General features: G+C 36.6%; 1 protein-coding gene across 1 annotated transcript in view; it reads left to right on the top strand.

Annotated features, from left to right (window-relative positions):
• The window catches only part of LOC124285577 (chromodomain-helicase-DNA-binding protein 8-like), a 53,711-nt gene that overhangs the window by 11,180 nt on the left and 27,005 nt on the right, over positions 1-15,526 (top strand). Inside the window, 4 exon segments of the mRNA XM_046721832.1 lie at positions 11,735-12,399; positions 12,616-12,727; positions 13,297-13,422; positions 14,877-14,951. Of these exon segments, the coding sequence (XP_046577788.1) occupies positions 11,735-12,399; positions 12,616-12,727; positions 13,297-13,422; positions 14,877-14,951 (978 nt within the window).

Raw genomic sequence — 15,526 nt, forward strand, 5'->3', positions numbered from 1 at the left:
GTTCAGAATACTGAAGTCATATTTGAAGGAAGTGAGCATGTATAATGTGCAAAGATAAGAGACATACGGCAGTTGTTATCAGTCATTATGGCAGTTTAATGATGTGTAGATTTATTGTGGATGATTCAACTTATCTTTCTGTTCAAAATTAACGAAGCTAGTATCTTTCAGGAAGACAGTGGGTTCACTATTTTTGTTTAAACCAAGTTTGGAATTGCTGGAGTGCTTTTGAATCCCAAAACTTGACATTCTTATGTAATAGATAAAGAAACTACCCTCTTACGCTTGATTATAAGCCATAGAATCTGTTCATAATTGATGTAGCATAACAGTTTGAATTTCTTTAATGTAAAAGAGAAATGGATTAAAGGTTTCCTTCTAAATGACATTTATTTGTGTTTGTGACAAACTGAATATTAATATTTAAGATATGGATGGAAATCTATGAAGACTGTATAAATGTTAATGCTGTGAATGAGTGTTAAATGTGACTGTTTCTCATAGTCCTGACATATTTCAGTTGAAAATTTCACTCCTAAGCAGCGTCTCTTCAGTATTGCGGTACTTCATAAATGATAAAAATCATAAAGCCAGCAGTAAGTAGGTTATGGTGCAGTATAGATTTTAGACTTCATGTTCACTGTCTCCAGTTGGTATTTTTGCATAGGCTTATTTACGTATTGATTCCCAGCAAGCTATCCATAGTTCACCTCCAATTATGACTGTTACCATAACAAATACAGTGCAGTGCTGTTAAAATATGATGAAATTGATTTTTGTTGATTCAGAGCTTGACTCCAGTATGTAAAGATCTGTCATGTTAGTCATAATTAGGTGTGTTGCATGCACGTTATCAGTGGCCTACCCTGCTTGATGAGCTCATATGATCTTACATTTGGTGGATGTACCTTCCTGTGTTGGGAACTAGCAAGTGAGGAGAGGTTCTGTTCATGGTAAATAATGGCTTTTTTCGGTGACGATGATGAGGGTGGTTGTATCGGTTTTTGTTTTGGTGTTGAGTGCTGGGCAATCAGGACTGGTGGGATATGTCGCGTTATGGATCAATACATGGAGAGAGAAATTTTAATTGATTCATGGTTCGCCATGGTTACTGCATGTTGTCTAGTGTTTTCTTCAAGTAACTAACTACCTACAACTCACTTCTAGTGTGTGTAGGCTGACATGAAGTACAACTTTTCATCTATTTTGGTTTTATGTTCAGAGGAAGTGTGATGTAATGGCTGAACCAATACAGTATCCGGAGTTCTGTTGTGTGCATACATTATGCATGTATGTAATGATAGTGTACTGAACGTTACATTCTCATTTTCATAACTGCATTCAACTATGCTGGTCGTAAGTGGTGACTAAAGGGATTGGAGGGTCATGCCATAGGTAGAACCACAAAATAACATTTAAGCATCTGTTGTGGTTTTGTCTCATATTCCTGACACACATGATTTGAGTCACTGGATTATCTGTATTCTGGTTATAGACCTCCGTCATATGGCTGGAATAAGATGTGAAATCATATGCAAACAGAATAACATGTCAAACTATTTTGAGTTATTCAACATGTTCATTCTGAAATTGAAAAATGGTCCTGGATTGCTCAGCTTTCTGTACGTTTCATTTTTTCTGGTAATGTAAACGTCTTTCACATGTTTTCATCATTCATATGATGGACAAGTGATTGGAAATTCGTTTTGTTGTGAGTTGCAGTCTGAAGGTATTTCTCTTAACATCGGGCATTTCATTGCCAGTGTAGGCTTGCCGTGGGTTGACAGTTTGATTTGTCTGTGTCTTTACATCATTCAAATAGAAGCACCATGGTTGCAAGCAGATGTTGCTGTATGTAATGAGTCACTGTAGTGTGATATTCTATATTATGAACATAATCTGAAGAATATTTGTCAACAGAATATAAATGTACTGGTACTTTTAGAGTGAGTGAGTGAGTTTGGTTTTACGCCACTTTTAGCAATATTCCAGCAACATCACGACGGGGGACACCAGAAATGGGCGTCACACATTGTACCCATGTGGGGAACTTAACCCAGGTATTCAGCGTGACGAGCCCCTAGTACTTCAGAGCTTTTTGTTGAAAATGTGACTATTTGTAGCTTGTCTTTGTCATACAAAATATGTAGTGTACAGAAATATAAAGAAATAACTGCAGGGGTGGAAATAACGAATTGCCCGACGCCCGAGTCTAGTGTTTTTTTCTGTCGGGCAAGCAAATTTGTATATCACACTGTACCGGTGTCCAGTTGATATTCCAATGTTAATTATGTTGTTTATTTAAAAATCAACAAATATAGTGGAAAAATCAGGGCAAGTGATTTTACATGTGCCACTGTACCGGAGTACACTAGCAATTGTAAAGTTATTTCCACCCCTGAACTGTCAATTGTTTTGCTACATATTGGTAATTTATGAAATTAATATGTTTGTTCAGAGCTGTATGTTTTTGGCTCCCTTGTGAAACATATTTTTTTATACTCATACAATAAGTATCATACAATGATGATGTATATGTGTTGCTAATCCAAGCATTGCGGTGCATTAAGTTAGAATGCTTCATCCATGCAGAGACACACGAAGATCCAGGTTAGAATTGGTCTTCAGTAACCCATGCTTGTCGTAAGAGGCGACTAATGGGATCAGGTGGTGAGGTTCACTGACTAGGTTGACACATGTCATCGTATCCCAATTGCGTAGATCAATGGTCATGCAGTTGATCACTGGATTGTCTGGTCCAGACTCGATTATTTGATTTAAACAGTATTTTATTTCCCAAAAGACATGTGATATACATTAAACATGATTAAGTTACAAAAAGGAAAAAGACTTGATTATTTACAGGCTGCCTCCATATAGCTGGAATATTGCTTAGTGTGGCGTAAAAGTAAACTCACCCACTCATCCATGCAGTTGTTCAAATCTGTTGTGAGTATTTTGTATACGAATATTTATTGCTGACACATCTCCCAAAAATAGAAAATAATCTTGAGGTCTGGCATTAGCATGTACATGATCTGGGAAGGAACTGTTCATTAACAAAGACTAATCAATAATGAACATCAGTTTTATAAAGCATACCAGTCAGAGCTAAAGTTCTAATGGCAACACCATGAGTCTAGCGATGTGTTGTGTGTGTGTAGTCTTGAGAGGGTGGTAGTGGTGGTGGGCCTCACTGTCTTCGCTCTCAACCTGTAGCTATTGATCTAGGAAAAGCCTGTGATGATTGTATTGATTGTGTTGCTCTCTCGGCTTCTTTAGCGAAGGTGAGCAGTAGTCGTTGACCAGTTGTAACGACACACGCTCTCTGCTGGCGTCTGTCCGCTGCTCTTGGCTTGGCCATGCCGGTCATGATTAGCTTGGTAGGCAGGCTCCAGACTCCATCTGTGACAGTTGCTGTGTTAAACTGTCATCCTCTCCATCTTGCTCTAACTCAAATCATTAAATATGTATTAGGATCATACCTACGCCAACGATTAACCGGCTCTCATCTCCAACCACTGGTCTTCACAAACCTGTCATTTTTCTGCCATGTATATTGCCATGAGATATGTTTACTAATATTTTTTATGTATAATATGTTTATGTGTACAGAAATTGCCCCGAAGATGAATTGACAAAAGTTTATCCTTTTTTTCTGATCAGTTGGGCAAAGAAGAGGTTTTCATGTACTTGTCTTTAATAATGATGGAAATGAAACTGACAATGTTGAACTTCAAGTTTTGGGTTACTGGTGAATATAGGTAATTACAAATGGTGAAACAAGTTGTCTCTGAAATTAATCTAAGTGATTTGGGCAGACAAATCGTTTTAAAAAAATGTTAACTTCTTATCGTGTCAATGTTTTGTTATTAAACATATTAGAGTTACTTTAACATGTTGTCACAGCATTCATTGTATTTGGGTATTTTAATCTGGTCTTTGTCAGTCACCCTTGTAAACTGAGCCATTAGTTTTTATTATTATCTTAACTGGGAAATGTTTTAGTTCCTGTTTTAGAGTACAATGTGTGAATCCATTTCTGGTGTCCCCAACCGTGATATTGCTGGAATATTGCTAAAAGTGGTATATAACCATACTCACTCATTCATTTAATCACTCTTGTTTTAGAATATTGAACATTTCTATCAACAACAGATGATACAGAATCTGAAAGGATTTTGTGAAATTTCTAATCTTTAGAGCTAAACAGGAACACAAACATGTTTTACCTTGTGCTACAAGCTCGGTGTGTCGATGACTTGCTATGATGGCAAATGTGGCCTAATCATGTAAGTCTCTGCAGTTGTGTCCCTTGGTCAGGACAGGATGCAGTGATCATTGATACAAATCACACAATGTCTTTATGCACATTAATTTTGCCATACTGCTGTGAGGGTCTGGGTTACAATTGTTCTTCAGCAACCCTGCATGGTCTCAAAGCGCATCTTACAGAATAGGGTCGTGAGGCTGGGTTGACACATGTACATGTGCGTATCTCAATTGTGTAGATTGATGCACATGGTGACATCTCTGGATGGATCCAGACTTGATTATTTACAGACTGCTGTCTTGTAACTGGAATACTCTCGAGTTCACATCAGGCAACGAATATTGGTTTCACTAATAGGAAATGACTAAGACCAACATCACTGTGAACTTTCCTCCCTAAATCAGGTCACTAAAGCTGTGGGGCGGTGGGGTAGCCTAATGGTTAAACATAAAGCATTCGCTAGTCACGCTGAAGACCTGGGTTTGATTCCCTACATGGGTACAATGTGTGAAGCCCATTTCTGGTGTTCCCCGCCATGATATTGCAGGAATATTGCTAAAAAGCAGTGTAAAAACTAAACTAACTCACTCACAATAGCTGTGACATTTTTATGAACTGAAATGTGTAAAAGCAGTGTTAAACCAACCCACTCCCTCACACTGATGTGTTTACCTCTTACAGAACAGTACAAGTTTCAGTAGTTGACATGACTCCCTGACACATTCATTGTAGAGAGGTACATATAATTCAAGTAGTAAGTTGTAAATATGGGTACAATTTTTAAAATGAACTCTTCAAAAACTGTGGTGGCTAAGTGGGTTAGATGACTGACTTTGTGTGCTGGTTGTTTAGGTGCCTAACTCTGAGAGTGTGGGTTCAAATCCTGGATGAGATTCAACCCAAATTTGTACTAGAATCTGTTCTTTACTGAGAAAGTAATCCCAAACATGACATGTCACGTTTGACCATTTTCTAAAACGGACATGTGTATTCATGAAAACTGTATACCTATGGAAGATTAATATACATGCATCATTTTGGACAAAAGATATTGGTGTTCAGTGCCATATCATTGCATTGTTACATCTTTCTGTGTTATGTCTGTTATATTATATGCATTTTTATGTTGATCAAACCATGTTAACAATGATCAGACTTTATGTACAGCAGTCAAGATGTTTTGTATTTTATTTTGATCATAAGCATGAAATTGAGAAATTGTCAAATCTGTCACTTGTGACAAAGATGTTTTACTTCAATAGCCATAAGTGTGATAGACATATCTGAAGAGCCTTCTTGTTCTTGTGTGTCCAAATTATATTAGCTGACGACCAAATTCCTACTCGTATAAAATGGGATATATCTAGACTAACAACTAGTCTCTGAAATGAACTTATTTTACTGAAAAAAGTTCATAGTAAAAAAAAAAGTATATATATCAGTGTTTCCGGTGGTTTGAAAATTACGGCGGCTATTATCGACGGGTCTGAAATGAACTTATTTTACTGATATATACTGCGTAAAAAAAGTTCATAGTGAGAAAAAAAAAAGTATATATATAATGAAAAGGAGCCCTGAGACTTTCTGCCTGAAGCTGATGGAAATCTAGACTTGCCACATTCATTTTCTAGACTTCATGTAATGTAAGTCAAGTCACGTGGGCTTTCTTGGATATATTTGCTTCAGGGTCTGTACGAGACTAGGATATAACCTAAGCTTTGTACTTTATGAAACTGCTAAGATTTTTTGCATCTGTACATAAATATATTTAACACATGCAATCATGATTATATCAAACACATTGGATCATAATTATATTAAACGGACAAAAAGATGTATAATTGTCAACTGAAATGTACATGAAGTTTATTGCTCACACCAGACATGCCTCCATCATGCCCACTATACCAGTTTATGTCTACCTTAGCTGAATTTTTGTTACTGATTGTGTGGATTACCGAAGCAGTATTTATATTTTGACTTGTTTACCAATCCAGTCTGTGTATACTTAAATAAATATGTTTAATCCAGATAAAAGTGGATGTATCAGCAATAATATGCAAGATTCTTTGTGGCTTTGACTCCATTATAACGTAAACAAAACTATATCTGTGTATCGATAGATAGGTCAGATGTTGTGACACGATATTTTGTCAAGTAAGACCTGCTGTTTCATCACTGGGTACTACTGTATGTGTTCCATCAAACACTACCGTGGTGTCATGGGGGAGATTTATTACCAACTTCTTATTTATGAGACAGGTATGTCAACTCAAGACTGCACAGTGTTATTCCTTGATGACTTGTCAGGGATTGGGCATGGAAGTTAGATGAAGACTTACATCATTGCCTAAACCTTTCAAAATTATACATATTTACCTCTTGATCAAATTACAGAGTAAGACTTTATATTTCTTTGTTACAGAACACATTTTAAAACTATCTTTCTGGAAATTTCTATGATTTGAACAACAAATCTGAAGCCTGTGCAAGCTCAGCTACTAGCCCGTATTTTTACACTGTTTTCTGAAAATGGTGCTAAGAACTAAGAAAGTAGACTTGAATGTTTTTGAGACAGACTGCTAGATATTTAGATTTTAATCATACACTGTTTTGAATTGACATGAAAGTGTCATATCACACTTTGCATTAGGATGTGTATTGTTTTGACTAGTTTACTAATTTGTATATCTCTCAGGAGGAAGGGTGATTCTCAGTTAAAAACTGAAACAATTAACATTAAGGTTTCAATTATTTAACCAGGTTCTTTTACAAAATTAGACTGTAAAAACATGCAAACATAACGCATTGTTACCATAGCTTGCAAAACGTCAGGAAAAGATCTATTATCCCACAAGAATGAGGAAAAGATTACCTCTTGAATGGAGGTGGTGAAGGAACCATGGCCTAATTAGCCTGTCTTACATCACAAAGCTTAGACAATGGGAAGGCTAGGGAGCCCAAGCTGGAGAACAAAGCCTGTACTTCAGACAATTGTAGTCAGTGAAGCCTGGTGGAAACCAAGGTGTCACATCCTCTCAACTGATCTAATATGTATGCATACTATAGTTTTATATCCACTTGACCCAGATGCGTGGGTGAAGGTAGTGTTGCTAGATAGTTACAGGTAAATATACACATGTTAGATTGTCTTGAACATTTGACATGAAACTGAAATTTTGAAGATAAGGATGCATTGTTAGAACTATAGTCAAACAAGTGTGTCCCATCATCTGCTAGATTTTCAACAGTTCAGGATTTGATGCTGGTTCATGGGAAGTTCAACTTCAGGGCAAAAGTTCTTTCACTCCCCCTGCTATATTAGATGATTTGCAGCATGGCATGCTGTCTGTTGTTGGTTGGAAGATGATGAAAGGAGCCTTTGTCATTTGACTTCCATTTCATGAACTGGTTCTAAAGCTACTTGCAACATGTGGTTTTACCTTGATGAATGATGTAGATGTTGAAGAACACAGTAGATGACAGGTTATTGCATGGAAGCATTTCATTAATAGATGTACCATAAGCTATATGGATTCTGTTGTAAGCTGTGATGTTTATCCTTGTGGCTCAATATCAATCTTTCGTCAGTCACACCCATATGTCAGGTAATTCAGGCTTGTAACCATGTTTTGTCTAAGTTCGATGATTGAATGTACCGTTGCAACTGACCACCAATGAAATACATCAGATTGTTAACACATCAAAGATTATTCTTCACACTGATACAAACATTAATATTTTCTTTCTGTTTGTTTTATAGTATCAAATGTTTACATCATCCAAAACCATCTTCATTTTGAAGCCCATTCTTGACAACTGAAGTCTAATTTGTGTGTAGTAAAGATTGTATGATTCTTTACCAGTCATGGATGAAGATGAAATCTATCTGTTTCAAGTTCCAAATTTGACTTTTACTTAACCTGATATTTATCGCAATGGAAAACCCTTTTGAATTTTATGCTTCTTTACATTATTCATGCAAAGGGTCAGTCATATTGATTGTCAGTTGTGGGTTTTTAACAATGAAACTCATACGCTTGATGAAAATCCTTTAATTTTGCAGTAGTTTCTCTAAATTTGTATAGCATTTTGACTGATTTGCCTGTTTTGTTCCAATTCAAGACTGCTACACTCAAATGACTTTGTAGGCGTGTTGAACAAGTTTGAATTTGAATTCTTCAGAACCACGTTGTAATATTGATATTTAATAGCTTTTTACAAGCTTTCTTTGAAAAGTGATAGACTCCTACCACCGAAGAGCCGGTGAAGCAATGAGGGTGTGTTGTGTATCGAACATGCAGTATTGAGTGATGTGATCATGTGTGTGGCTGTGACGTTTACCAGACAGGTGTGTTGAAGCTAAGGGACAAAGGAGGGGTCGGTCGGGTGGAATATGACAGTTAGAGCTGGCCTTTGTTCACTCTCACAGGGCTTAGCCATGGACACACCATCAGCAACTTCTAGTGTTAAGCACATGGCATCCTTCCTATTTTGAAATGTTCCGTCATTATTTTACCTGACGGTATTTGGAGATTTATTGCTTGGAAAATTATCATTAGGATGTTCGTTTGGCTACTAAGGTTACGCCATTGAAAAGCGACTTCAAGCTTGAAGGGTCTGAGCAGTGTTGTGTTGTACTATCAAACAAAGATCTTCCTCCTGCTCGCCTAAGCGTGGTGTGGGTCGTGTAGCTCTGACAGTCAGGTAGGGATAGTTTTAAGTTCAGTCTAGCATGTGGTTTAGGAGGTCTGGGTCACGGTGGTAAGCCATTACCAGATGTGCTCTAGTGCAAGTGAACACAGCCAACCTGCTGCTGCTGGTGCCTGATAACAAAAACCTGCATGTTAATTTGATGATGCAAGTTAATTTTACCCTTGCCGGATAATATGGCTTTCGGTTCAAATAGTGCTTGGTTCAGCTTAACCTGCATAATTAGACAATTACGTCACACACATGTTCCCATTTGACTCTAAATTATGATGCAGCAGTTGGTTATTGTATTGTTTTTATCTAGTGTTTTGAACATTTTGGGGATTAATGTGTGTATTTGTATGAATTTTGCATGTTACTGAATGGAATTTGATACTTTTGGACAAAGAAGTTTTTTTCAACTGTAGATATTATCTGTAAGAATTTGTTTCCTGTTATTTTGGCAACATCTGATAGTTGGAATATTATTGAAACTAACTATGAAAAGAATAATCACTGTGCCAATCTATAATTTTTGTTTCTCAAAAAAGCTTGTACAGCTCTAATTAGACAAATTACATAAGACTTAATATACTGTTGGCCTATGAATTCTCTTGTAAACACTGTGCCTTTCTTGAAATTTGCATCATAAACATCTGACTTCATGTATTATTAGCATACTGCCATAAATTTTACACTCTCTGGCAAACATTGTGCCATTATTGAACTTGCTGGTTCAATAAGAAAATTAGACTTTATGACTTTATATAGCATTGGCACACTGCCACAGCTACTTATTTGTATAACCAATGTGCCTTGAACTTTATATCTTAATAAAAAAAATGGTACAATCATAGAGGTACTTCCCTGTGCTTTCATCGTACATTTCATGCTTATACCCATATGAATGTACCTATTATGCCTGAAAAAAAAAAGAATAATGGGATACATGAAAGAGAACTTTTGACGATGCATGACTACATATAATATATACTTAGTTACCAATGTGCTGAGTGATTTCAGATATCTGTTAGAGATTTCAGTCAGTGACTTTAAACCACTGGTCCGAAGTCAGAGTTGAATTCAAGTCTACATGTATTTGGTCTTCTAAGCTCCGCTAATATTTGTCCATAATAACACTAAGTTTTACCCCAAAATGATCTCACTGATCATGTTAGGTCTAGTAATCTTTAATGCGTTTCAGCACACTGATATTTAGTGTTCATTTTGATAAAACTATTGCCTTTTGGTGTTTTTGAGAAGTAATTTTATCCCTTTAAATCTTCTAACTCTACCTAAATTCCAAGAGTTGTATGTAATCTATTCGACCCAGCTAAACACAGAGTGAACTGTGCTGCAAGAGTGAGGAGCCCAATAGCCCCATCTCTGGTTAATGAGTACAGCAGATAAGACCATCATCATACACAGCAAGCTGATAGCTGATGTAAGCCTTCAAATATGTCCGACTAGAGACCTAGCTAACATCAACCTCAAACTCCTGCCAGCCCCTCTCACTGGGTTTTTATGGCTGCATCACTTTGATTGCTTCAGGAAATATAGGTGTGTACCCATCCAGCTGGACTGACAAGGATGCTAGCTCCTTCCTGGCTCAAGCTGTGGAAATCTGCTCTCGGCACCCCTGTACTCTTTGCCAACCTTTGTAACACTTTTTCACCAGATACAACACATCTTAGCTGTAGACCCCAGGCCTTAGGCTACATGTGGGCTGTGAGATGAAAATGATAAACTGTGGTGTTAGCAGCATGGGTAACCATATGATCTGTGAACTGGTTTCTGATTGGCCAGAAGTGTTGTGGGCATCACAAGGTGAAAGGTTGAGGTCAGCTACTTTGTCAATGGAGCCAGGCTGGCTTACCACTGATGCTTGATAGGCCTGGTGTCATGGTAACGAGAGCCTGACACACAGTCAATTATCATAGGTCCTCAATGTAAGGCAGGGTAGGTAAGGTATAGGCATAGCAGATCATTATCAACTATCCCAGCTAGCAGCACATGTGGGCATTAAGGCAATAAATCCCTTTGGAGGATGATGTAATTAATGACTCACTGTAAGGGCTCACTGACCACTACCACAGTCCTTATAGTGAGGCAGTTGTATACAAGACTAGTGCTTTCTACCCACTGCACACCAAAGACCAGATGGCTGATTTGACTTAATGTAGTCATGTGAAATTATCCATCATTTCTTTGTGCTGTTTTTACAAGGTGGATAAAGCTAGTGAAATACTTTATGGAGGTTTTACATGGTAGGCTAGAAAGTGCTCTTTGTTTGCAGGGGTTGGGATAATTTAGATGTGGGGATGTGGGGGGCAAGCTTGTTCCTTTGTATACATCTTGGCTGGGCTAATTCCTCTTCTTAATCTCCTTTGTTGTTGAGATCTAAATGCAAGACATTGGTTGAACAAGATTTGATTTTCATCCAAATGTCTGATATCTCAGTGATTTCAGAATTTTGAGGATGTGAATTAGTGTATGAGAATTTCACTGAACTGTTACAGCTGTGATAAAATGTATGATAACGTGCAGTGCTATTTGTTAACACTGTTTCAAGTTGTGCAAAAGTCAAATGCGGCTACAGATTGTGATATCAAGGAAGAATATTTGTAACCACCATAGTGAGTGAGCTGTTTTTGATAATTTGACACAAGCAAGTGCTGTTCACATTTGGTTTCATGTTTTATTGTCATTGTTATTCTCTTAAGCCCTAAAAAGATTTATATTTGCAGCACTGTTTTTTGTGTTTTCTAGCAGACAGACCAATCTCAACTTCTACCTACCTCAAAGCCCCTGTTTGCTGCTGAGCCTGAACCCCTGTCACAGGCCCCACCCCTGCTGCAGGCTGTGCCTCAGCCCCAGGTTGATGGCCTTGGAATAGAGACCCCCTCCCTGGAAGATCATATTGCCCTTAGTCCACCTAGTCTTGACAGTCTCGCCACCCCAGTCATGCTTGATATTGACCTCAATGATGAAAATGATGATCTAGTCAAAAATAAGAAGAAAAATGTGCACCAAGAAAAAGCGGACAAAATAATTGCTGAGGCAATAGCCAAAGCACAAGCACAGGGACAATCCATACCAAATGTGCTGTCACCTGCAACGATTCCAGCAACTGTCACAGACGTAGTGGCAGAAATTGAGAGTGATGAAAAGACGCCAAAGAAGAAGAAACGTGTGAGGAAGCCTAAACCTGACACTGGAGAAAAGCCAGTAAAGAAGAGGAAGAAAAAGAAAGATGTGGAAGTAGCTGCAGCTGAAGTTGTTGTTGATGGTGATGGGTCATTGCTGCCTACAGTGGTTACCGGGGATGGCAGTGAAGAAACTGGTGGCGAGGATAAGAAGGAAAACAAAGAAAAGAAAGATAAGAAAGAAAAGAAAATCAGGACACCAAAAGTGAAAACACCAAAGAAGAAAAAGTAAGATCCTGTTCCAATAACATACTCTTGAATGTGTGTAAAAGTAAATTTTTTAAAAACATTTTTATGAAAGAAAAACAAACTACTTTAAGCTAATTTTGTGAAACAACATCTATTCACTGATATGAATAACTCCTGCATTCATCATGACTTCTTATGTTGTAGGTAATAATGTTTATATTGTGTGCAGACTGACCTTCATGTGTTTGTTCTCAGGCCTCCTGCCACCCTGCTGAAGAGCAAGAAGAAGCGGAAACGTCCATCTTCAGATGTATCTGATCTGGACTTGTCTCCTCCTGGGTCACCAAAGGAAGAAGACGAGTCACTTGTAAGTTAGCTAAATAGAGATATGTTGCAGTAATCACTTGTGGTGCTTATAGACATCCTCAGAATATAAGAAGATATGATTGTTCAGTTTCTTAAAGTATTTTATCAGTAGCATGATGATTGTGGTGGTGGAGTAGCCAAATAGTTAAAGCATTGTTTGTCATGCTGAAGACGCTGGTTTCATTCCTCTCATTGGTATGTTGTGTGAAGTCAATTTCTGCAGTCCCAGGAATATTAATAAATGAACGTAAAACCAGTCACTATGAAGGTCCATGGTACTGCTCAATCCAGGATATGTTTTCCACAGGATGTTCGGTCCCACCAGTGTCATCACTATTATGATTCTATTTTGTTTTTAAGTTAATATGCATGGCTGTTTCCCATTACTTTCATAGTGAAATAATTTTTTGCATAAAGTTTGTGCTGTACTTGTAAGTTACTACATTTTAAGGCATTCAGTTAAATAATTTTACAGACTTTTCAGTATGAGCATTTATGCTCTGAGAACATTAGAAAAGGTTATTTGAAGGTCATGAACTTATGGTTTGTTTTCTTTCATTACCTTGACAGAAACGGAGATCAGCTCGAAACACAAAAAGGAAGAAATACTTGGATGACATAGAGCTCAACTTGTCAGATGACAATAATGCAGATATTGACATCGAGGGCGTAGAGGGCCCGCTTCAAATGAAATCGGTACAATATTTTTCTTGATATGCATGAATTATGGTCATTTTTTTTAAATTTATGTGTTTAATTTGGTCTTGTATGACATCATTTAACGTCCAAGGTTGACACCGGCGTTAAATGAGTCCCCAGATTCTTTAGGCTTGGACAATGTAACGATCATAACCACATCAAAATGATGTCTAATTATATTAACCTGCAAGTCATATCTTTCATTTATTCAATTTTTCACTTTTCACAGGGCTGATGGATTTATATTCTGAACTATTTCTCGCAATTTTATTGAAACAATTTTCATAGCTCTCATGCTTAATTAAGACAAATATGAGAAACAAATATATTTCTAAATATTGTCAAACTTACATCAACTATTACTATGTTATCTTGTTTACTACTATTTGCATTGTTTTGTATGATTGTCGTAAGTTTAAGTGACATTTTGCATTTGCCTTGAATTTTCTGTTTAGTAATGTTTAATGCCACAATATGCGTGAGAAATCTTACGAAGCATATTATGTCCAAGAAATTTTATATTTTAAACAAGAATTATTATATCGTGCTTGAAATGTTCAAAATAACATAACTGAACGAGAGACTTTCCACTAAATCTTAAATATTTCATGCACAAGACCATATCCTTTTGCTGTAATTAATTTTTACCAATCATAATCTTGTAGAAGATTGTGGCTTCAAAAATGTCTTCAGATACCAATTTCTATCTAATAAAATCACATGTTACAGTGATGGAAATACTAACTTCCAGATTAGTTTAATTACTGTTGAATGAGTCATCACCGATGTCATTCATACAAAGCTTTGAATTCTCAGTTTTTTCTTGGTGCTTTCTCATGTTGCTGATAAGAAAAGCAGAATATGTAGAAATATGTGACGATAGATGCATAATTAAATTCTATTTGTCATTTACAATGGATGTGTAATAGCTGATGAAAATTGTCATTTTTGCTTCCTTGGTACTTAAGCTTGATGTTTTGAATGTGTTACCTAAAATTTCATAAAAATGACGTTAATTAAGTTATCAATGCATTATTGAAATAGTGTGACAAACTTTCATGTCATATATAAACAGAAGGATTAGACTTCCCTTTGTATGACTGGTAGTGGCCAAAATGTTTGACAAGCTGATAATTTCCTAGATAATTTTGTAGGCTTAATATATCATCTCCAAGTCTGTCAACTCGTCACAGCAGTAAAAGCTTCTGGTTGACTTGTGCTGAAGGAGTTAACATTTGGTGAACTTATATGTCAGATATGCCAAGGTTATTCATGAATGTAAAGTTGTTTCATAACTGACGTAACCATGGTAATGTTTAACTGTTTAGACCCAGAAATATTGATATACATAGAGTATTGACAGATTAACATGAATTAAAATCATCCTCATTGTTTACTTCAGACATGTTTTTTGAGGAAATTATCGTTTAACAATGATTGCTGTATTACAGGAAACTACTGCAGAAGAAGATACCATTGTTGTAGAGAAGATTCTAGGTCACCGAATGAGGAAATTTGACAAGGAGGTTTGTGTTTTGTCTGAATGATGTAAGGTTGTGCAAATGTTAAAACAGTTATCACCAAGTGAGATTATTAAGAGTGTTGATGTATGCACACCATGTCTCGTCTTATTGTCATTTAAGCTGATATGCAATTCTAATTATGGTGCATTTTGAAATTTAAGACAAAGAAACTGCATTATACGTGCATTCATCACCATGTTAATCTAATTATTTGTCATTATTAATGATTATTATTTCAGGCACATACATTTATCTTGTAGAGGATTTATTATGTTTTTCTCTAACCATGTCTTATCCATCAAGTTTGAAGATTCATGTTTATGAGACTGTGTTTCTCTTGACATGTGAAGATCCAAATGTACCTAGAAATGTAAAGGCTTGGCAATTTAATTGTGGTTGACAGACATGTGATTCAGTTAGAGTCACCTGCAGTGATTTCATAGGTTATCAACATTTTGCATGTATATATCATGATGCACGATAGTTTATCACTTTCAAATTGTCTAGAGAGTACATGTATATTTTACTCCTTTTTTTCAATATTATCACAAGTACAATTGGGTTCAAGGAATATGTGA

Source organism: Haliotis rubra, unplaced genomic scaffold (genome assembly GCF_003918875.1).
Source record: "Haliotis rubra isolate DU_JTF1 unplaced genomic scaffold, ASM391887v1 Scf11, whole genome shotgun sequence".
Classification (NCBI taxonomy): Eukaryota; Metazoa; Mollusca; class Gastropoda; order Lepetellida; family Haliotidae; genus Haliotis; species Haliotis rubra.